The 24,264-nt window shown below is 36.1% G+C and overlaps 1 protein-coding gene and 1 pseudogene across 1 annotated transcript; one reads left to right on the forward strand and one right to left on the reverse strand.

Annotated features, from left to right (window-relative positions):
• Window positions 1-230: 230 nt before the first annotated feature.
• LOC133293295 (pentatricopeptide repeat-containing protein At3g26540-like) lies at window positions 231-5,270 on the reverse strand (annotated as a pseudogene).
• A 481-nt stretch (window positions 5,271-5,751) lies between these two features.
• Window positions 5,752-6,275, forward strand: LOC133293296 (uncharacterized). The gene is made up of 2 exons (XM_061491840.1): window positions 5,752-5,830; window positions 5,965-6,275. The coding sequence occupies exons 1-2, from the start codon at window positions 5,752-5,754 to the stop codon at window positions 6,273-6,275; spliced, it is 390 nt and encodes a 129-aa protein (XP_061347824.1).
• Window positions 6,276-24,264: the final 17,989 nt, after the last annotated feature.

Here is a 24,264-nt window from a genome sequence, read left to right on the forward strand (position 1 = left end):
CCTAGCAATAAAAAAAGGACATAGTGGTCCCTTAAAATACAAAAAACAGGCCACGTTAGTCCTTCTGTTAAATCCCATCCAACGGCCCAACTAAGGTGCACACTTGGCACGTTAGTTTGCTGACGCGGATTTGAGTGGTCCACTGTGGATTTCCAACGCCCTTATTGGTCCCTGACAAAAATCACGGGGCCTTTTTTGATCCCTAACTAAACAAAAACATAGACATGAAATCAGAGGATTTCTATGCAATCTATTGTCATTGTCTTCATAAAATTCTCGAGCTTATCCACGTATCCATGCCGACTGTAGAGTTCAATCATGCAGTCATAATGCCCCAGCCGAGGCAGGACACAGTATTCATTGCTCATTGACTTAAAGCATTCCGCGCCAAACTCAACAAGGCCTTCTTCATCACAAGCAAGCAGAATGCCCTGAAAGGTCACATTGTCTGGTTTGATGCCTTCTGCTAGCATTATCCCAAAAAGTTCAAGTCCCTCTTTACCTCTATGATTGTGACAACATCCCAAAATTATGGTATTCCAAATAATCACATCCCTAGTAACTGCCCCCTTCAGAACCTCAATAGCATACTCAAGACAACGACATTTAGAGTACATGTAAACCAAAGCAATTCTGGTTATAGTATCTATCTGAAATCCATTTCTAATGATGAATGCATGAATTTGTTTGCCAAGGTGAAGAGCAAAGGTATTTGCACATGCTGCCAGAAGGGTTCCAAATGTATACTTGGTTGGTTTTGTCTCCCATTGCATCTTTGAAAACATTGTTAGTGCTTGTTCACTTAAATGATGATGACCATAGCTAGCCAATAAAGCATTCTAAGAAACCCTGTCGCGTCAATTACTCATCTAGTTAAACCAAACTCTGGCGTTGTTCAAGTTCTCGCATTTACCATACATGTAGAGAAGGGCATTGCTAACCATAAGGTTCAAGTGGAAACCATGTCGATAGATATAGCCATGAACCAGTTTCCTCATTTCATGGTCTGAAAGGCCTGCCGACACATTTAGCATCAAACAAAGAGTGACATGGTCTACGTCTTTAATTGTATCAAGCATCAGATATACAAAATCTAATGCCTCCGACCATTGGAAGAATCGTGTATACCCCGCCAACATTGCATTCCATGAGATCACATTATGTTCAGGCATCTCATCAAAAAGTTTTCTTGCCTCCCAAGTTTTTCCACTCATAGCATACCCTGACACAATGGAAGTCCAAGACACTAAATCGTTCGAAGCAAGCTGATTAAAAACCAGAGAACCATCCTCCAATTTACCACACTTGACATACATGTTGATAAGCGATCTCATAACAACATTATCCTCTTGGAGACCCTGCTTCACAACAACCCTATGAATTTGCATCCCTTCCTCGAGTGCAGACATACTTGAACAAGCAACAAGAGCATTCGAGAATGTGAAATTCAAAGGCCTAACCTTAGTCAAAAACATCAGCGAGAACATGAAAACTGATTCCTTTGCATCACCAACATCAGGATACCGCCTCACAATTACATTCCAAGTGACAACATTTGGACGTGGAATCTCATGAAACATCTTCCAGGCATTATCCATAACCCCACATTTCGCATAAACATCAACAAGAGAACTCTCGAGGATCACATTTCCACAAAAACTAAACTTTGTCACAAGCCCATGAACCTGTCTGGAGAGAAGAAGCTGAGAAGCAACTGATGATGCTAGGGACCAAAAAAGGCCCTGTGGTTTTTGTCAGGGACCAATATGGGCGTTGGAGATGCAATTGATGCTAGGCCAGGTGACCACACAACCATGGAGATGCAACTAATTATCAAAACGTCGTCGTCTTAACATCCACGGTGGACCACTCAAATTCGCGTCAGCAAACTAACGTGCCAAGTGTGCACCGTTAGTTGGGACATTAGATGGAATTTAACATAAGGACTAACATGGCCTATTTTTTGTAATTTAAGGGACCACTATGTCTTTTTTTTATTGCTAGGGACCAATAAGGGGTTCGTGGATATTGTCAGGGATTAAAAAATGTATTTACTCTAAATATTTATTGAATATGGTAATATTTTAATTAGAAATATTTTAAGGATTTTATAATTCTCAAATTACATAAGAATTAAAATCTTATGTTACAGAGACAAAAAATATGTGGGACTCACATGTTAAAAAAAATTATATGTAAAATTCATGCCAGCACCAAAATTGAAAGGTGTCTAAGAATATTTCAATTCTCATTTTGAATTTGAATGAGAATTATAAAATTCATATTTTAATCGCTCAACTTATCTAACTTTTAAAATATATTTTTTTAAAAAAACTATTTGTATAAAATATTAAAAAATTGATCAAATAGGATAAAGCAAAAGGAAAGGACGCGTTATCGTCACGACTCACGAGAGATGATCACGGTCCTAGATTGGGTCGTCTGCGTCGGTCTATTCTATAAAAGATAACCCCACAAAAAGCACGAACTTGAATAATATATTTTAATCTAATGTCATAAAATACTGTTAACTTGTTAATTATTGTGTCACGTTTTGCTCGATGCGTGTTGTGCGTATAAACTTTTATTTTATTTTTCTCCGGCTGAGCACGTGTATGTACCACTTTTTCCATGTGAAAAACCAGCCCCCCTCTCTAATATTTTATTTGGGCCCATTTTTATATGGGTGATATTTCTATCATATAACATGATATAGAAAAGCATTCATATTCTCACACATTGAATATTATGTCAACATTTCTTTTGTTTTTCATTTTTTTCATGACGAGTCCCACCAAAATTTGTTTGGATAGGAAATTGATTTTGTATTATATTACATAACATATGTATTTCCCTTTTTATATTTCCATTTGGACATTTTGTGTAGTTGCTCTCTAATCTTTCTTGTTTATCATCATGAATTTTATATTTTTGGTATCCGTTTGAATGAATTTTTTTTCAAAAGCTACATTTAAAAAAAAAAAAGTACTTCTCAATTTTAATTTATTTGGATGTCTATTTTTGAAAAAATAAAAGTCACAAAAAAATTAAAAATTTATTTTTTTCAAAATCTAAAAATTTTAACTTCTAAAAAAAATAGAAGTAAAAAATCAAATATTTTTTTTAGAAATTAATTATTTTTATTAAAATATAAATAACTTTAATTTTTGTAAAAAAACACTTTTAAAATAAAAAAGAGATAAAAATTATTTTTTTGAGGAGGGCAAAGAAACAGGCTTGTATCGTCACTTTGGAGATAAAGTTTCTTTGGAGTTTGTGTAAACGCGTTTGTTTTACTTGTGTTAAAATTTTTCTTTATCTCTTCGATGCTATTGTCAAATTTATATTCAAATTAGTTTTATCACGAAGATATTCCGTTATTATTTTAAGCATTGACGCCGTCGGGTTCATCTCAATCCACAATCATGAAAACAAGTTGTAACGTTTTCTATTAATACTGTATAGTGATGCAGGTATAGTGATGCAGGTGTGTGTTAGGAAATTCTATTTTCTAATATGTTTATGAGTTATTGATATTGTATATTTTGTTACATTTATTTATCACTCTTGGTTAGTATTTTTAATATTTATTTGAGTTAAATAAAGGTATTTTGGGTTAAATTAAAATTCTAGATTTTAATTGGGTTTAATTGATTTCGTTTGAATTTTTCAAATTTATACTATTTTCGTATTTTGGCCATATCTCACTCTACAGATGTCCGAAAGGGCTACAATCATTATTCTTGTTGCGTTTTGCAGCTAACAGAAAGGGCTACAATCATTATATCATCTACTGAAGCACAATTCGAATGGAAAGATGGTCTAAACCTGAGCCCAAGATGGACGTGTTTTGTTGAAAATTTATTTTGACGTTTGGACTTGTAAATTAAATTAGAACTCAATGTGTTTACGGCTCAATGCCATGTTTTAATGTTTTATTTTATTTTATTATGTTTTTATTTTATGTATGGGCCGAAGTGGTAGAACCGTAACCCGTTCTGAATGTGGATTATTTAAGAGAAACTTTAGGAAACCCTTCGGAGTGAGATTTTTGGAGAGTTTGAGGATTGACAAATTGTCTCTGGAAATTTCAATTGAATTATGTTCTTCTTCATTTTTTCTTCTTATTTTTTTTAATTTTTAATTATGTTTACCTTAGCCATGGGAGGCTAAGAACCATTTAATCAACCTAAGGGTAACAGATTCCATGGATTGGTCTTGAGGATCTGCGTTTTCCTTTAAATCAGATTTGTTTCCCTTCCAAACTCAAATTGATATCGGGCGATTGTAGATATTCAATCTGAGATTCGCGATTGCGATTATGAAAAGAGATTAATCATAAGATTTGATGATTATATTGATTAAACGCTAAGCGATCGCTTAGAGAGGGTTCTCAATTAAAAACAAGGATTCTGATTCAATTGAGATCAATCACGATTCTGGTATCTTTTTATCCAAGGAAAGACATATTAGGAATCATAGCCTTAGGTTGGTTATTTTAAATTACGATTTCAAATTCATCTTTTTACGTTCTGTTTTATTTCAAATTGAACAAACAAAAATCCCCCTCTTTATTTTCTATATTTTACAGAGCGTTTCTGATTTCTAGCAGGTTCTTTGGGAGACGATTCGAGTTGCCCTATCACTACAAACATAAAGCTCGGTAATTTGCGTGGATTCGACAGCCAACGTCAAATTTGGCGCCATTGCTGGAGAATTTGCACGTCAAATTGGTATTAGAGCCATTGTCATATTGAATTATGAGAGAATTAAGTTTTGTGATTTTTATATATGATGAATCATGAAAAGTTTTGCTTTATTGTCTTTTGGCATAAAGTTTATTATTTTTTGAATGTGCGTTCCATCTTATATATTTTGTATTAGCTATGTAGTGTTATTTTTGTTCCCTCACGGTGATTTTTGGTTTTGGAACAAAAGCTACATTTTTTTGAAAATCTAGGATTCACAGTTTAATAAGAGTTTATTATTTAAATTTTGAATCTGTATATAGATGGAATGTTTGGAAGAATTTTGGCTTTATAATTGATGAGGGTTTGTTGTTTGAATTGTTTGAATGAATAATGAATTCTCTTAGAAAATTTTGGACTTATGGTTTGAAAGAAATCAAATGTTTAAGGCCTTTGGTTTTGGGGTTTTCCTTATATTTGATATTCTTTGTTAAAAGCTAAATATAAAAAAAAATTGGGTATTGTGCATCATTTTCAAGCTTTCATTTGAAAAGGCTTACCTGTGCGTCGTTTGGGCATCATTTTTTAAGTCTTATAATGAAAAGGTATTTATTGTTATTGGTATAATGGTATAGTATGTATGTATGTACATTGAGGATTGATAAAGAATAATTTTCTTTATTGCTGTTATTTTGTTTTTAAATGGGTTTATTATCCCGAAAGGTTTCTAATTGAAATTAAATATGATAGATTTGTTAGCCGCCAAAGTGGCCAAATTTATAAAGGTTAATTTGATTTCAAATAGGTTGATCATATAAATATATATTATTTATGCGAATAATTATAGGCCCAAAGGACGGTAGTTGTTTGCAAAATGATTTATGTTGTATGATCATGTGTGTGTTTGTTGCTTATGCGGATATAATCGGCCCAAAGGAAGGTTATTATTTGGCCAAGCAATGGACATACCTGTGATAATAAATATGTGACAATTATTAAGGCTTCACCATGTGAGTCATATTCCAACCAAAAGAAGGCTATGGTTTGACAAGACTTATTATCAATGTTTGATTACTGCATTGAGAGTATCACTTACAAGTTGATATTTTTTGTCCAAAAACTGAATGTCAATGTTGTGCTAGGTATCTTGTAAATAAACTCATTTGACTTTAGATTATTTGTTAATATCATATATGTAATATGATTTTGTTGGTGTTTAAATATATACATGATATGACTGTTATGAGTATGTTATCTTATTTTGATCTCTATACAGTTTCTGCTAACTTAGTTGCTCAAGTGAATATGATTCTCATGCTTAATGGGGAAAATTTCAAACTGTGGAAAGAGCAAGTGGAAATTGTTCTCGGCTGCATGGATTTAGACAATGCACTAAGAACTGAGAAACCCACTTCTACTCCAAAAAATTCGAATACAGATAAGGTTGAGAAGTGGGAACACTCAAATCGTATCTGTCTGATGATCATGAAACGCTCCGTTCCGGAGGCGTTTAGGGGCTCGATAGTTGAGACTACGGATGCCAAGATATTTCTGAAGGAACTCGAGCAATACTTTGCTCGAAATTAAAAGGCCAAAATTGGTCAAACTTTGCCCAAACTCATTAATATGAGGTACAATGGAAAAGAAAACATAAGGGAGTACATTATGGAAATGTCTAACCTTGCTGGAAAACTAAGGGCATTAAAGTTAGAGTTGTCATCTGAGTTGCTCATGTACTTAGTTATAATCTATCTTCCTGCATAATACGGTCAATTTAGAGTGAGCTATAACACCCAAAGGGAAAAATGGACTCTTAATGAGCTTATTGCTCACTGTGTGCAAGAGGAAGAGAGGTTACAATAAGAAAAGACTGATAGTGCTCTTTTGGCATCAACCTCTCAAGGCAAGAAAAAGAAGAGAGCTAAGGATAATGTAGAAGCTTTGCTTGTGCAAAAGAAACAAAAGAAGCAGGATCAGGAATTCACTTGCTTCTTTTGTAGGAAATCTAGACACATGAAGAAAGAGTGTTCCAAATATCTGGCATAACGCATAGAAGGGTATAACTCTCACTTTTTTTTTATTCTGAAATTAATTTAGCTTGTATGCCTGTTGATACTTGGTGGGTAGATTCTGGTGCTACTACTCATATAAGTATGACTATGCAGGGTTGCCTGTGGAGCCGACCGCCAAGTGAAGCTGAGAGATAGATCTTTATGGGCGATGGCAAGAAGGTTACAATTCAAGCTATAGGGAATATTAAATTATTGTTAAAGACTGGAGTTTATTTGGATTTGATTGAGACATTTGTTGTACTGTCATTTAGACAGAGCTTAATTTCTATTTCAAGTTTGGACAAATCTGTTTATTCTTGTTCATTCGGAAATACGAAAGTTTGTCTTTCTCTTTATTTCAAATATTATTGGTACTGGTTCTTTGATTGATAATCTTTACATGCTTGATACTATTGCTACTGATAATGAAATAATGCACTTAAGTGCACAAGGTACAAAGCAAAAATTAAATGAGAATTCTGGCATTCTGTGGCACAAGCGTTTGGGTCATATCTGTAAACAGAGAATTCAGAGGCTTGTGAATGATGGAATTCTTGAACCCCTTAATCTGGATGATTTTGAGATATGCATTGAATGCATAAAGGTAAAACAGACAAACATAAGGAAAATAGGTTCTAACAGGGCATCAGACATCTTAGAACTAATTCATACGGATATCTGTGGAACATTTCCTACAGCTTCTTGAAATGGTCAACAATACTTTATCATGTTCATAGACGACTATTCAAGATTTGGCTACCTATATTTGATTAGTGAGAAATCACAATTATTGGACGTGTTCAAAGAATTTAAGGCTAGAGTTGAATTTTAACTAGGCAAGAAAATTAAGGCCATAAGATCTGATCGTAGTGGTGAATACTATGGTAGATCTGATGGATCAGGTGAACAACGTCTAGGGCCCTTTGCGGTCTTCCTAAAGGAGTGTGGAATCGTCCCACAATACACAATGACAGGCAAACCTAGTATAAATGGTGTTACGGAAAGGCGAAATCAGACTCTTAAGGATATGGTGAGGAGTATGCTTACTCATTCTTCATTACCTGAATAACTTTGGGGAGAAGCACTAAAGACTGCAGTTTATATCCTTAACAGGGTTCCAAGAAAAGCAATGACAAAAACCCCTTATGAGCTATGGACTGTAAAGAAACCTAGCATAAGGCATTTACACATTTGGGGTTGTGCAGCTGAAGCAAGGCCCTATAGGCCAAATGAAAGAAAGTTGGACTCAAGAATAATCAGCTGTTATTTTGTTGGATATGTTGAACATTCTTGGGGATTTAAGTTCTATAATCCCACCATAAGATCTTTTTTGAGACGGGAAATGCCAGATTCCTTGAGGATACTGAGTTTGGAGGAGGAAGATAAAGTAAGGAATGTTGCCTTTGATGACGAAGAAAATTATATTTCTCTTCCTAATATTATCGTCATTCAAGATGCAATTCTGGTACAAACAATTAATGATCAGGTACCTGTTCATGACATTATTAAGGAACAAGCTTCGGTTCCTGACATTACTTTGGGTCAAGACAACAATGAACCGCCTCCTTTGCCACATGAAGAACAAACTCAACAAACTCAAGAAGTGCCATTAAGGAGATCTAGTAGAGAAAGGAGAAACGCAATTCCAGATGATTATATTGTGTTTCTTCAACAGGATGAGAATATTTTAGGCTTGAAGGAAGATGACCCAATAAACTTCCAACAAGTCTTAGAAAGCTCTGATGCTCATAAATGGATTGATGCCATGAAAGATGAGATAAAGTCTATGAAAGATAATGACATTTGGGATCTTGTTGAGTTACCTAAAGGTGAAAAACCCATTGCTTGTAAATAGATATTTAAAACCAAAAGGGATTCCAAGGGCAACATCGAAAGATATAAGGCACGATTAGTTGCTAGAGATTTCACTCAGAAAGAAGGCATAGCCTATAAAGAGACCTTCTCTCCAGTTTCTACGAAGGACTCTTTTAGGACATAATGGCACTTGTGGCTCATTTGGATTTGGAGCTACATCAGATGGATGTAAACACAATGTTTCTCAATGGTAACATTGATGAGACTATTTATATGATGCAAACATAAAACTTTGTATTTGGATATTCAAAGTCTATAGTTTGCAAATTAAAGAAGTCCTTCCATGGCCTTAAGCAAGCTTATCGTCAATGGTATCACAAATTTCATCAGGTTATCATCTCCTATGGCTTTGAGGTGAACTTGGTAGAAGATCATGTGTACCACAAGTTCAGTGGGAGTAAATTCATATTTCTAATACTATATGTTGATGATGTATTACTTGCCAACAGTGATATGGGCTTATTGCATGAAACCAAGAAATTTCCCACTAAATTTTTTGAGAGAAAGGATCTTGACGTTGAATCTTTTGTCTTAGGAATACAGATATTTAGAGATCGCTCTCAAGGTGTCCTGTGATTATCACAAAAGGCCTATATTGAAAAATTCTGGATAGATTTGGCATGAAGGATTGTACATCAGGAGACACGCCCATATCTAAGGGAGACAAGTTTAGTCTCGGTCAATGCCCCAAAGATAAGCTTGAGATAATGGAAATGACAAAGGTATCTTATGCTTCGACAGTAGGAAGCCTTATGTATGCCCAGGTTTGTACTCGCCCTAATATAGCATTTTTAGTGGGAGTATTAGGTAGATACTTGAGCAATCCAGGAGTGGATCATTGGAAACCAGCCAAGAGGGTTATGCGGTATTTAAAGAGAACAAAAGATTACATGCTCACATATCGGAGGTCACATGAATTAGAGATTATTGTGTATTCCGACTCCAATTTTGCTGGATGCTAAGACAGTAAAAGATCCACGTCAGTTTATGTCTACATGTTAGCTGGAGGAGCTATTTCTTGGAATAGTGCTAAGCAGACACTTGTAGCTTCCTTTACTATAGCCGCTGAATCTGTAGCTTGTTTTGAGGCATCCAACCATGGGGTATGGCTGCGAAATTTTTTTACAGGGCTGCGTATAGTAAGTGGTGATGAAAAGCCATTGAAGATTTATTGTGACAATAAGTCAGCAGTGTTGTACTCCAACAATAATATAAGCTCTTCAAAATCGAAGCACATCGATATAAAGTTTCTGGTTGTTAAAGAAAGAGTTCAGAGTTGTCAGATTTTCTTAGAACACATAGGGACGAACTCCATGCTTGCGGATCCGCTTACTAAAGGCTTAGTGCCTAAGGTATTTCATGAGCATACTGTTCATATGGGTGTTGTTTTGTTTGATGACACTATGGTTTAGTGGGAGTTCTTTATGTTGGTGTTCTATGTAAAAACATTTATATGTTTGTTTTCGGCAGAATAAAGATTTTGATGTTATTTTCCCTCTGAATGTGTATATTTTGTGCTTGTGTTTCTGCTTTGTGTATGCAGGAAATTAAGGACTGATCTCATAAGGATTAAAGTAAGACCAATAGGAAATAGGCATGATGGAGATCACATTGCATGTAATGTCCATGCCACTCATCCATACTTGATCTATGTTATTGAATATATTGGTGTAATGACCATGGAAGGTTTAGTTACGCTTGACAGTAACAAAAGCCGCAATGATCTCATATTAATATAGAAGATGAACCAGATTGTATCTAAGGAGAAATCTAAGGATAAATAGCATATAGTTGCGCACTAAGAATATGTGATATAATTATCTCAAGTCAATATGTAGCCTAAGTGGGAGATTGTTAAGAAATTATATTTCTTAATGTGTTTGTGGGCTATATATTGTATAAATAATTATATTATGTTATTTAATATATATTGGGTAAATTAAAGTGATCAAATAAAGATGCCCAAATAGATTCCTAAGTAAGTGTGGGATAAATGGGTGGATACAGTGTTGGGCCAACTAGGTATAATGGGAGCTTACTGACCCAATAATAAAGAAAACACAATAAAGGGTTATGGTGCTCAATATGTCAAAAAATAACCCTAGTTTCTATTCTCCATCAAGAGAGAGACAACACAGTAAAGAATAAAGATTAGGATTATTTGACTGAGGAAGATCGAAGTTATTCCGCTGCTATGGAGACAGGTAAGCCTCCATCTTTCTGTTAATATTTCTTTATAATTTGGTATGGTGGATCTTGGTTTGTTGGTGATGGTTATCACCATAAGGTTAAGAAGAATTATTATTCCAATAGTCTGCACTCAAATCGGCTTGTTAATTGATGATTTAACCTTTAAGTGGTTATGTAAAAGAGTTGGATTGTTTAAAAATGAACTTATTTACTAGTCAAAATTACACTTCAGTGTCTCACTCTTCCCATTGAATCAAGGAAAATATAATTTTGTTTCATATATATATATATATATATATATATATATATATGAGGTAGGATCCTTTGACACCGGTGTCAAATTTGAAATTTGACACCTCATCTGAGAGCCGTTAGATCAAAAAAGATCAATGACTCTGATTTGTAAGCATGTGACACCATTGATCTTTTTTTATCTAATGGCTCACAGATGAGGTCTCAAACTTCAAATTTGACACCGGTGTCAAAGGATCTTGCCTCATATATATATATATATATATGAGGCAGGATTTTTTAGCACCGGTGTTAAATTTTAAAATTTGATATCAACTCATATCCGTAAATTTTCTTCAATAAGGATATGTGTGCATGAGATAAAATATGTGTGCATGAGATAACTACGAGAAATGTATTTCCCTTAAATAAATCCCAAAAAAAAAAAAAAATTAATGTAAAACATCTTAGCCATTGATATAAAATATTTACTTTTAAAGATAAACGGTTTTAAAACAATTAGTGTAAGATATGGGAAGATCATGCTTAACAATGTATGTCGTTTGATTGATGACGGGCGAATTATTCGATTGCCAATTCAGCCATCAAAATGGAACATAACATTTGTGAATAACAAAATTTGCCAGCTTTTTCTAATACAAGTTTACACTTGACTTATTCAGTCCTTGCTTATCTAATCTCCATAATTTATACAAATTTATATGATATCTTTCACTGTCCAGAAAGAAAGAAAAAAAATAGAGAGAGAGGGGAGTGGAAAAGAGAAAGTGCAAGGATGTTTAGTGCATGCACAAGGACTATGACTTTTATCACATGTGGGTTTTAGTGATAATTAATTGAAACTAATGATGTCACTTCTAGACGGATTCCAAAAACTGAAAGACAATTGTTAACGAACCAATTAATGAAGATTTAATTAAAATCCGGGCGTTGTGGGTTATAAAGAAAGCCAACAAATAATTAAACAAAACAATAGCCAAAAAGACAAGACAAGACAAAACAAAATCAGTTTTAACGGAACATGTTCATTCGGACTACGAATATTGAAAGATCTACGTTATTATGTTATGCTTTTAAGCATCTCTTAGTAGGGTTTTGCTTTTTCAATAAAGCTCAATCAGGTCCAGTGTATAAGAAGAGACTAAAAAATTTAGAACACATTCAGTTTAGGGCTAGGATTTCTTATAACTCATATATATTCTCCACTTATAGTCATCAACTTCTGAGGTCTTCACTTTGTGGTGGCCGAGACTGAGGTAAAATCATCACCTTAAAAGTGAGAGAATGCCCACACACTAGCCCTATTCCCCACTTGAGACATAGTCTGGAAGATCTGCCACTGGCCAAGCTCAAGGAGTTTGTTCGTACTGCGATGCTGAGTAGAGCAGTTCGTGAAGGGGAATCATATATGGGAAAATTATGCACGAGATCTGTGCATCAAGAGGTAAGTCAAAAAAACAATGATGATCTGTTGCATCCCAAACTGCAACAATCTAAACGCTTTCGCAGATCCAATTGCGCATATAATGGTATCAAAGCCAGATTGCTTGTTTGGATGTGGATCTAGTTTTTGATTTACAATTTTCCATGCAATTAGTTTTGCTTCATGAAATATGGCACCTAGAGTCCTATGCTTATTGGTATGTATGTGTGATTCATGTCTATCCTTATTTAATTAAAAATCGATGCTTCCTTTGGTTTTGACTTTAATCCAAGGTAGGGATTTCTTTATATTTTCTTGGGTTGTAACAAGGAGGCTAACCCATATGATTAGGTTTCCTTCTTGATTTTTATTTCAATTTTTGTACATTTTTTGTTGGATTAAAAATTGTAATGAAAAGAAGATCCAAGATAAGCTGAAAACAAGGAGATCCAAATCTCTTTGCATGTGTTCGTTACTTCCTGGTGGCCAATCTGAGAAACCAACCACATGGCGTGAAAAGGAACAAAAACACGAGAAGAACGGTGGTCAGAACAGCCGAAAAGGGCACCGAAAAGCCGCTTGAAGTGGCTGTCTGTGGGCCTCACTCGGTGGTACAAATCTGGCACGTGACAGCTCGTGGAGGCCCTGTTTCAGGTGGTTCAAGCATAATTATGTTAGTCTCTTCACGACGATCATTCCCTTAGAGTTTCGTGCTGAAATGAGTTCGGGTGACGGTGCAGTGGATGTGACGACCAGGTTTCCTAAAAGTTGTCTTAGGATTTCTTGCCAAAATTTGGTATTTTGGGTTTTTGGCCTCATGGTTACCATGGAGGGGCTTGAATAGATCCCCATGTAGTGAAAGGAAGAAGGAAACATGCTCTAGAGTTTTGTGTTCTATTTTATTTTTATTTTTTCTAGGAAACCGTGGATTAAAGTTTAATTTATAATTGCTTTATTTTTATGAACAAATGAAATATATGGTTTGATAACATGCTTGATGTGATGACATGCCATATAGAATAGGTGGTGCCATATTGTTGTATAACTTGTTAATTACATAAGCATGATGACTGTTATGTTTGAATGACTAAATTAATAGTCATTATGACAATTAATTCATATTTTGAAATTTAAATGTAGAGTAAAGCCTCTTTTGGGTCCCTAACAAAAAGTACGATATCTATTTTCGTCCCTTACAAAAAAATACCCATATTAGTCCTTTTTTAGGGACTAAATTGGGTCTTCATTGAATTTCTGAGGGATCGCATTTTCAAAGAACTGAAATTGTAAAAGGACCAAAAGTTGACCTATTTTTTGTAAGGGACGAAAGTGGGGACTGCATTTTTTATTAGGGATCCAAAAGGGACTTTACTCTTAAATGTAATGATTGTTAAGTTTGATAGCTGGATTAATGGTCATCATGACATTAATTCTAATTTTTGAAATACATGCATAATGAATTTAATGATTAATGATCGTTATGACAATTATTTTGATTTCAAATTATCCTCATAAGTGACAATTATTATGATTCATAAAATCTAGATTAATAATTAAGCAATTATTAGGGCTGATTTAAATCAAGATAAATAATTGAGAATATTTCCTAAGAGAATTGTTTAAAAATTTGTGAGTAAATTTATGAGTATTCTAAAATGGTCATGCGTTAAACACACGCTCCATACCATAATCATGTGTCATGATTATGTGGAGCACATGCTACCTATCATGACTGGATTTTAGGACCTTAATGTTTCCAAAATTCTAGTAAGCTTAGCGATGCATGTTCATCGACATGCATGCTTGCATAGTTTTTGAAATCAAACAAAGGTTCAATCGAACAATTCTAGGAAATTGGAAAAATGTTTATGTTGAATGTGAGAAGAATTTAAATTAATAAATTAATTTAACCTCAAAGCGCACTATAGGACCACTAATAAAATAATCATGTAAAGTTAGGATACCAAAAAAAAAAATCATGTAAAGCCTCATCGGATAAACATGATTGGATTTTATTATATTGGACCTAAATAATAATGGAAAAATATTTAAGTTAAGAGATTAATTTAACCTTCAGGCGCTTTATGGGCCTATTAATAAAATAATCATGTAAAGCCCAATCGGATAAACATGATTGAATTTTATTATATAGCCTTAATATTTTCAAATTTTGAATAAAGTATTGTACGACCCATCGCTCGACAATATTAAGTTATTAAAGACAATTTTTGTAACACCCCATAGTACTCCAGTTTTTAACATACATGATATTATAGCGTACACAACAGAAGATTTTATTTTATTAAAAATGAAATCGTCTTATAAAAATATGACATAACTTTTTCCAAAATATTTTCTAAAACCATTTCCGAAAGCGTTCACATGAGATATTGCATAAGCGTAATTCTAAAACATACATCTACTAACGAATCCCATTAGCCATTATTTGTGGCCATTGACTAATCGGATATGACAACAAGTGTCATTTATGCTAGAGTCTCACAGACAGCGTTACGGCTGTTTAACGAATATCCAAGAGATAATAATCTCACTTGATATCATAATCCTGATAGACACAATTTATATAATCAGTCATCTCACAAGTTTCACACGGACTGTGATCCCCTCAATGGGTCAACACATACATAAAGGCTCCATGCCCGAAACTAAAACACCAATTACATCATGTTCATATCATCAGCATATACACCTAAATAAATACATAGCAAATACATAATTCTCCCATCAACTCATCAAATACAAGTCATGAGCATTATTACACAATTAACGTGGTCCTAAAATAACATAACTATAGCATGTTAAAAAACACTAAACATGTTGTCAAATAAAAATATCCAACTAGCACTCCAATAGCCACATGCTTGGTCCTTGCCAATGGAGGGCTCACCACTATGATAGGTAATTGAAATGATGTTCCTAAGAAGGGATGAGATAACAATCTCAGTAAGCTCAAGATTTATAGAGAATCCTCTATTCCCTTGAGCCCACTTCCTGCATGAAAAGTCAGATATAAAACATATATATAATCATACAACATAAACATAGCATCATATCTCATCATAAACAACTTTTCAAGGACTTAATCCAAGGATAGCCAATGGAGAAATCTTCAATTTGCTTGAGACACACTTGGTCTAATCAAATCCTTGCTAGACAAATCTTCAATTTACTTCTTCAATTCCACAAGTTCTACTGGTGACATTCAGTATGGAGCCAAAAAGATAGGCCCCACACCAGGCAATAGATCAATGTAGAATTCAATCTCTCTTTTTCGGTGGAAACTGTGGGACCTGTTCTGGAAATACGTCCTCAAAGTCACATACAATCGGGATACTAGAAGTTGGCTAATTAGAGACACCAACCAATCCTCCTAACATGATATATCCTGCATCTCCCGCATTTAGAGCCTTTATCATTTGCAGTATTGATAAATATGGAGAGTCTTTTTTCTCATTCTTAGCAGAGAAATAAATCTTCTTGCTACAATAATCAATCATGACTCCATGTCTGACTAGCCAATCGATGCCCAGAATCATATGCAAATTCATACCCTCAAGCACTAACAGAACAACCACATACTCCTTCTCTTCGTAACTGAAGTTGACTTCTTTACACAACAAAGAAGTAGAGACCAAGTCTCCGGTGGCAGTCTTCACTACCATAGGAGGCGTAAATGAATACATAGGCAAGTTTAAACTGTAAGAACCCGTACCGTTAAATTAGAAATTTAAATAATTTAATTATGAATTTAGGAATTAATTCCATAATTGATCTCGGATAATTATAAAAAGATTAGAATAATTATCGAGAAGGTCGAACAATGCTTAAATCGTTTTTCAGATGAAAAATGCAAATATCGGTTATGCTTCACTGTATAAATGTGTACTGGCGAAGTATTTCGAAAAATCATAATAAATATACAAATATTTCTAGAAAAATATCTAGGTCAAAGATATCAATTTTGGAGTAAAGATAATGAGCGGTGATGTTCGAACTAATAGCGACTATGTATAAAACGCGTACCGGTAAAGTGTTGTGAAAAATTATACAAAAAATATGATAATTCCTATAAAAATGTATAGGTTCAGAATATTAAGTTTGGTGAAAAAATGATTAGCTAAACTATTAAAACTAATACTGTTGATTAGTGGGACACTAATATAAATAGCCACTTACACTAAACCCTAGGTCAATTTTTCTGATCCCAAGGTTGATCCATTGGCTTCCATCTTCTTCCTCCATGAGAGCTTAAGTCTTGTGCATGACTCTTGAGAAAAAATCCACCTTTCTTCCTATTTCTTTACTTTTACACTATTGAACCACCATTAAACCTTGTAAAACTTGAGTCTTGTGAGGTAAAGGCTATGTCTTGAGGGTTTTTAGTTTCTGCATTCAAAGAGTAAGGGCTCACTTTGGCTGTTCTTAGTGTGTGAGCCTTGGATACCCTCTAGAAAGCTCCAAAAACTAACATTTGTGAGGAAAGAACCTACCTTGGAGTGGGATTTTCGTGCACCACCAAGTCAGTGGCTCGGAGCACCTTCAAAGTCCTCAAAGATTCCCCATTTTTCTGAATTCAAAGGTCCTTAGGTAACTACAAGTCATTTCCTTTTGTAGTTTCTTGAAAATGAGTTAGTTTGTGAAGTAAAGTGTGGAAATATTAATGATGCATGTAAAATATAGTATAATGATGTTTAAGCATGTAAGTTGAACTGCTTTTTTGATAAAAATCGAACCTTGGACCCTTGGAAGCCATTGAACCCGCGGATTATGCAGAAAATTCTACAGTTTTCGTGTTCTGTTCGCGTGGTAATGGATTACCCTGTGAATGGTAATCGATTACCATGTGGAGCAATCAATTACCGTGTTCATAGTAATCGGTTACTATGTGGGGTAATCGATTACCCTGTTCATGGTAATCGGTTACCATGTGGAGTAATCGATTACCCTCTGTTTGATAATTGATCACCCCCTGTCAAAATGACCAGAAACCAGTTCTGATGAGTGAAAAAGTCCCAATTTGGGTATGATGCCCTAGGAAGTTAGTGTTGCTGCTGGGAAATATTAATATCAATAATAGTGAGGATTAATATGCGATAATTATGATTTAGAAAGGATTTAAGTCACTAAACGAAAAAGAAAACATTGCTCAATTAAGGTGAAATTGGGATTTTGAATATTGATAATGTTCTTGATATAAAACAGATTGCAATTGTTGGATTGTGTGACTGTTGGTGTATCTGTGTATACCGAGCCTTTCGATAGGGATTTTGGCACTAGATGTAAGCTTTCGTGTCCTCGTTTTTACCCATTGATGGTTCCGCCATACCTATAACACCTCGCAATTTTAAATTAAGTATTTAAAATATTAAATGAGTAATTAAATGAAGGATTAGTGAAAATCCTAAAGATTATGCCAAAATACAAAGAAATAGCAAAACGGTAATTAGCCAACACGCAATCCTAGGAAGATAAAAATTGAGTAGAAGGTCTCAAATGATAAAAATAACCCTGGAAATGGATTCAGAACGAAAAATTGAGTGGATAGGCAAGTTTGAGAAAAATTGATGAATAGTGATTTTTCCGGTGTAAAATACTGCGGTATAATTGTACTGTTAAGTGTGAAAATTTTATCAGTATTTTTAGGAAAAAAAAATATGTCATGAACCAGAAAAATACGTAGATTATGGATTTATAGTTGAAATTGATGATTGGATTAAAGTTAAATCGCGTGTGGGACTCATCCCACTCAAATCCACTTAAATCACCTCACTTTCCCCTCAGACTCACGACACTCTCTCTCCTTCCCTTTCTTCTTCAACCGTGAAACAGCCTCTCCTCCCCCATTTGTGTGCAATTTTTCATTTGATCATAACTTAGCCATTTCTCCACCGAATCCAACGGTTTTTGTCTTGAATCGTGATGGAAAACACCTTCTAAACACATTGGTACCACTCTTGAGCCTTGAAACTGCGTATTTGGGGAGATACAAGCCAAAACCAGCTGCAAAAATTTGGGGAAAATTGGATGTTCATGGAGCTTTTTGAATTTCCATTGCTTGGAGGAATCTTGGGGTAGCATCTAGCCTTGGTTATGGTTGATATTCATGAACCCTAGACTTTGATTTTGTGATTGGTGATGTTTGAGAGCTCAATTGGAAAAAGTGTCTTAGATGATAATGTCTTAGAATGATGTGTTAGAGCTAGAAATGCCGTGAAAATTATTGATGAAAATGGTGAATTTTTAACTTAGAAATTTTGAGGACTATCATGACTTTGAATTTTGAAATTTTGTTGGGCTTTGATTGGTGAGTTATGGGTGATTATATGTTGATATAATGGTGTTGTATGGAGTGTGGAATGATTAAAAATTAAGTGAGAATTTTTTAGAAAGTCCAAGTGTGCAAATCGGCCATAGAGAGGGTTTTAAGAAATTGATGTTGTTTGTGTTGATTGGATGATATATCAAGTGTAGAATGGTATTAGAATGGGTTGTGTGGTGGTTGGAAAGTGGTGGAAACAAAGGAAAATAATAAATTATATTTATGGACATAAAAGAACCTAGAGGGAATTATTTAGCAAAACGATGGTTAAAAGACGTAAAACGGAGAAACGGCAATTGAATTAGCCTCTTGGCACCCTAAGGATGTGTAATAAAATGAGAGAAAATTTAGAAAAATAAAAGTGAAAAATGGCGTTGTTTCGCCGAACCTTCCATATAGGAGGGGAGGATTTTGTGGTTTTTCGCGTTTTGATGAAATTGACGTGTACTGATGGCTGTACATGGTTGTGTAGGTTGTCGTACGTCGATTTGAATCCCGAACCGTGAATCGGTGGATTGCCCTTGGTTCTGGACCAATTGGGTTGAGGTAAGTGATTGGATTAATGCATGTGTAATTGTGAATTGGCATGCGTTTTGTGAACTTTGAGTAATTAGGAACGTCCTATGTGTAGGCATTCTGTTGAGTAACAAACTTGGAACCTAAGCTGCTGTGGAGCTAGGTGAAAGACATTTGAGGTAACCTCTTCGTACCGGGACTTGTTCCCCTTTTCTATTCCACCATACCTGTTGAGGGTAATGGTAGGAAGTGTATATGAGTAGTGTAGAACAGCATGAGCATGCATGTAGCATTTATGAGGGTACTTATGTACCGAGTCTCTGGCCAGTAGACAGTGTAGCCTTCGGGCAGTGCGGACTTCCACTGGATAGGTCTCTGAGAGGGAGTTCCAGTTGACCTAGGGTCGTGGTGTGTCATCCGGGTAGGAGCACATTAGGAAGTCTTGGGTGTATATGGATGGAAGGGGTACCTTGGTTGTGGTTCTTGGAACACGCCTTGGATGATACCCGTAGGCTTATATGCCGAGGACATTGCGTGGTATTGGTAGCTACCATTCCAGCTTCGTCGTATTTTATATCCCGATATTCCCCAGTTTCTCTAAATCCCTTACTATATCCCGTTTTGAAAGTAGTTGTTTTATATTACTTATATGCATCGAAGTGAACCATTGGGCGGAGTTTTCTCCAGAACCTCTGGGTTACTGAGATATATGTGTATATCTCACCCCGTCTTGGGGCACTATTTCAGGAGGTAGCAGTGGCAGTGGAGCGGCGGGCAAGAAGCCCGTGGGATGATTAGATGGAGCATTTCATTATTTTGCATTTTGTTGGCCATGTGGCCTAGGCGAGACTTAGGGCATGAACATCTTATATGTATGTTGGATGAGTTTCATTAGCATATTTGTTCATGTCGTTTTGGCTAAGTCTAGTAGTTATGTCATTTAAGTTTATGTTTCGATTTGTAATTGAAGTTGTAATATTTGGAAGATTGTAATTTAAGGTTGAAGTTGTAAGTTGTAATTTGTAAGTCGAATGTTGTAAATGTACCAGAAATGCATGATATACTATGATGGAAGGGCTTTAGGCCTATTGTAGGTTGTACGAAGCTCTGTAGGATGTATTGAATTAGGACTGTCCAGAACCCCCTAATGCAGGGGCTGTTTCTGGCAGTTTTGGAGAAATTAATTCCCGCTTCGTTTCTCAGTCAAATAAGCGTAAGATATATCAAATTGAAGGTTGAGGTGTCTAGTTTGTAGCATAAAAAATTTAGAGCAATTAGATGAGTAAAATTGCTGCAATAATTCGTGGAGTGAGTGATGTTTTGAGCTGTTTTGGGGTTGGTTGGCTGTTTTGCTTATCCAACTTCAAACGGCGATAACCGGAGCAAACGAGCTCTGATTAAAGCGTGTGATAGCTTTTTAGAAATGGAATTAAGTAAGAAAAAAATATAACCCGAGAGGAAAGTCTGGTTTTAAGCGGTGTGTTCGCAGAAAAATAATTAGTGAACCATGTTCGGAAAGGTAAAAACGTAAAGTTGAGAAATTGGCTAAGGGGGTTTATGGGAACCCCTTAGTGACTTATAATATGTAAAGTAAGATGTAAAAATAGTTAAAATAAGTATTTTGCAAGAGTTTACAGTTACGGTCACAGCTTTTAATTATTACGCTTTTATTGTTTTAAATGCTCGCGTAATAATCGGAAAAAGTTTTTCGCATTTTTATAAATGAATTGTTGTGATTGTAACTGCGCTTAATATCATAATTAATGTTAACAATACCGGTTTTCAATGGGCTGTTACATTTTATGGTATCAGAGCAGTTTTGTAAGGAAACTCTGATAAAGTATTATTGTATCTTGTGTTGCATAGCTATCTGTGAACTGTTTATGATTAATGTATATGTGATTCCTCAGTGTGGGTCTGATCAGCTCATTCCTTTGTGTTACATGTACAGATATCATGAGCAGGGCACGGGGTCGCCATGGAGCTAGAGGTGCAGGTCGTTTAGTAGCACCAGATCCTATTACTGCAGTTCTGAATGCTCTGCAGGAAGAGACTGCTGCAAATAGAAATATGACCGAGACCCTGATGAAAAATAATCAGGATATGATGCATGCCTTTATGAATGAGATGAGGGCAGACAGGGCTCGGAACAAGAGGGATGATTCTCCTCCACATACGGCTACGGAGACTCATACCCGTACGCTATCTGTTACACCTCAGCAGGAGGGGAGTGGTGCTAGTCGTCAGTCTGGTGGGGCTAGTCACCACACTACTGATCCTACTTATATCCCAGAGCCTTTTGTGGATCCTTCTGTTGTTGTTCAGTCATCTGGGGTTGCTGGGCAAGTGTTTGTTGGTACTGATGAGCAGAGACTCATTTCTTTCAGAAAGCATAAGCCGCCAGCATTTCAGGGGTCAAGGGACCCGAAGGTAGTGACTACCTGGTTGAGGGGTATGGATAAGATATTTCAGGTTATGGGGTGTCAGGACCCCCAGAGGTTATTGTATTCTGTTTATATGCTCGAGGGAGATGCCCACGAGTGGTGGTATACTACATCACAACCTTTTATGATTCAAGGGAAAGAGATTACATGGGCCTTATTTGAGAGACTGTTTCATGAAGAGTACTTTCCCAGAGATGTCCGGGAAGCTAAACATGGGGAGTTTGAGAAATTGGTACAGGGTACCATGACAGTTGATGCCTATGTGGCGAAGTTCAATGAGCTAGTAAAATTTGCTAATTATGGGGGTGTGCTGCCGACTCCTGAGTTTTTATCCGCCAAGTTTCAGAGAGGCCTGAATGAGAAAATTGCAAAAAGAATGTCCAATACTGCTGTGAGGAATTTTGCAGATCTTGTGACCCAGTGCAAACGGGTATAAAGTGTTTATAATCGTTATCCAAAATCTGGTTCTTCGAGGACATCTGGTCCTCCAGGTAATAATAACAGGGGTGGTTATCATCAGAATAACAACAGAGGTAGGGGGTTGCAGGTAAGGCAGCCTCCGGGTCAATTCAAGAGAGGAGGTGGTCAGAGAAGTGGGTTCAATGACAGGAATTCTAATCCCCGTTGTGATAAGTGTAAGAGATTTCATCAAGGGCCTTGTACTGCGACTCCAAATGCTTGCTTTAAGTGTGGTAAGGTTGGGCATTATGCCAACAATTGTTACAGCAATACTGGGCAGGCTGTGAATCTGCAAGCCTTGCCATCTGCTCCGACGGTTGGGTGTGTTTATACTACTAATGCGCAGCAGACAGAGAAGGCACCAAATTTGGTTAAAGGTATAATTTTCATCTCTAATATTGAATTATCTATTTTATTTGATTCTGGAGCTACGCACTCGTTTGTGGCGGAATATGTTGCTAAGGGGTTGGGATTAAAAATATCACGGATGTTTCCCCTCTATGCGTATTACTACGGCTACAAGAGAGGTTAGTGATTCCTCCTTCATTTGCAAAGAGGTCGGGTTTGTCTACGAAGGCAAGGGCTACACTATTGATTTAATTAACTTGCCCCTGGCCTCTGTTAATTTGATATTGGACATGGATTGGTTGTCTCAAAATTGCGCAATGATTGATTGTTGCAGCAAGAGGTTGATATTATCTCACGAGAAGCCCTCGGTTACTCCGTCTCCCTTTTTGTCTATGTGTCAAGCTGTTAAAGCCTTGAAGGCTGGGGATCAGGGTTATATTTTCTTGGGTGGACTGGTGGGTGGTAAAGAGACTGAAATTTCTACGATTCCGGTGGTTAATGAGATTGAGGATGTATTCCCTGATGAGATACCAGAATTTTCACCTGAGAGAGAGATCGAATTCTCGATTGAATTGTTGCCTGGTGTGGGGCCTATTTCATTGGCTCCATATCGGATGTCGCCACTTGAGTTGGCTGAGTTGAAGAGACATATTGAGGAGCTGTCTGCAAAGGATTTTATCAGACCGAGTGTGTCTCCGTGGGGAGCACCGGTAATCTTTTTGAAAAAGAAGGATGGAAGCATAAGACTGTGTACTGACTACCGGCAATTGAATAAAGTTACGGCTAAGAACAGGTACCCATTGCCGTGTATTGATGACTTGTTGGATCAGTTGAGGTGTGCCTGTGTGTTTTCGAAGATTGATCTCCAGTCCGAATACCATCAGATTCGGATTAAGCCGGAGGATGTGCCTAAAACGACATTTCGTTCTAGGTATGGACACTACGAGTATCAGGTGATTCCATTTGGGCTTACAAATGCCCCGGCGGTGTTCATGGACTATATGAATCGTATCTTTAAACCGTATTTGGATCAGTTTGTGATTGTGTTCATCGACGATATCTTGATCTATTCTAAGAGCAGAGAGGAGCATAGTGAGCATTTGAGGACTGTGTTACAGGTATTAAAGGACAAAAAGTTGTATGCAAAGCCGTCAAAGTGTGAATTCTGGTTATCTGAGGTACAATTTTTGGGTCATGTTATCTCTGAAAGGGGTGTTGCGGTGAATCCAAATAAGATTGATGCTGTTATGTACTGGAAACGACCGAAAACTGTTACAGAGATCCGGAACTTTCTAGGTCTTGCTGGATATTATCGGTGGTTTATTGAGGGGTTTTCTACAATGGTGCTGCCATTGACCCGATTGACACGAAAGGATACTCCTTTTGTGTTGACCCATAAATGTGAGAGGTGTTTTCTGAACTTGAAAGAGAAATTGACTACTGCTCCTATGTTGACCCTCCCCGATCCGGAAGGTGAGTTTGAATTATACTGTGATGCTTCCAAGAAAGGTTTGGGGTGCGTGTTGATGCAAGAAAGGAGAGTTGTTGCTTATGCTTCGAGGCAGTCGAAGCCTCATGAAGAGAATTATCTGACACACGATTTGGAGCTTGCTGCCATTGTATTTGCCTTAAAAATCTGGAGGCATTTTCTGTATGGGATGAAATTTGCTGTATTCAG

Source organism: Gastrolobium bilobum, unplaced genomic scaffold (genome assembly GCF_033153095.1).
Source record: "Gastrolobium bilobum isolate Gb01-03AN ecotype WA unplaced genomic scaffold, APGP_CSIRO_Gbil_v1 utg58782, whole genome shotgun sequence".
Lineage (NCBI taxonomy): Eukaryota > Viridiplantae > Streptophyta > Magnoliopsida > Fabales > Fabaceae > Gastrolobium > Gastrolobium bilobum.

Excerpts from the sequence above, each read along its gene's own strand:
- LOC133293296 (XM_061491840.1), top strand. The coding sequence starts at position 5,752 with ATGTTTGATTACTGCATTGAGAGTATCACTTACAAGTTGATATTTTTT. Across the intron at positions 5,831-5,964 it reads GAATGTCAATGTTGTGCTAG|TTTCTGCTAACTTAGTTGCT; the intron begins GTATCTTGTAAA and ends ATCTCTATACAG.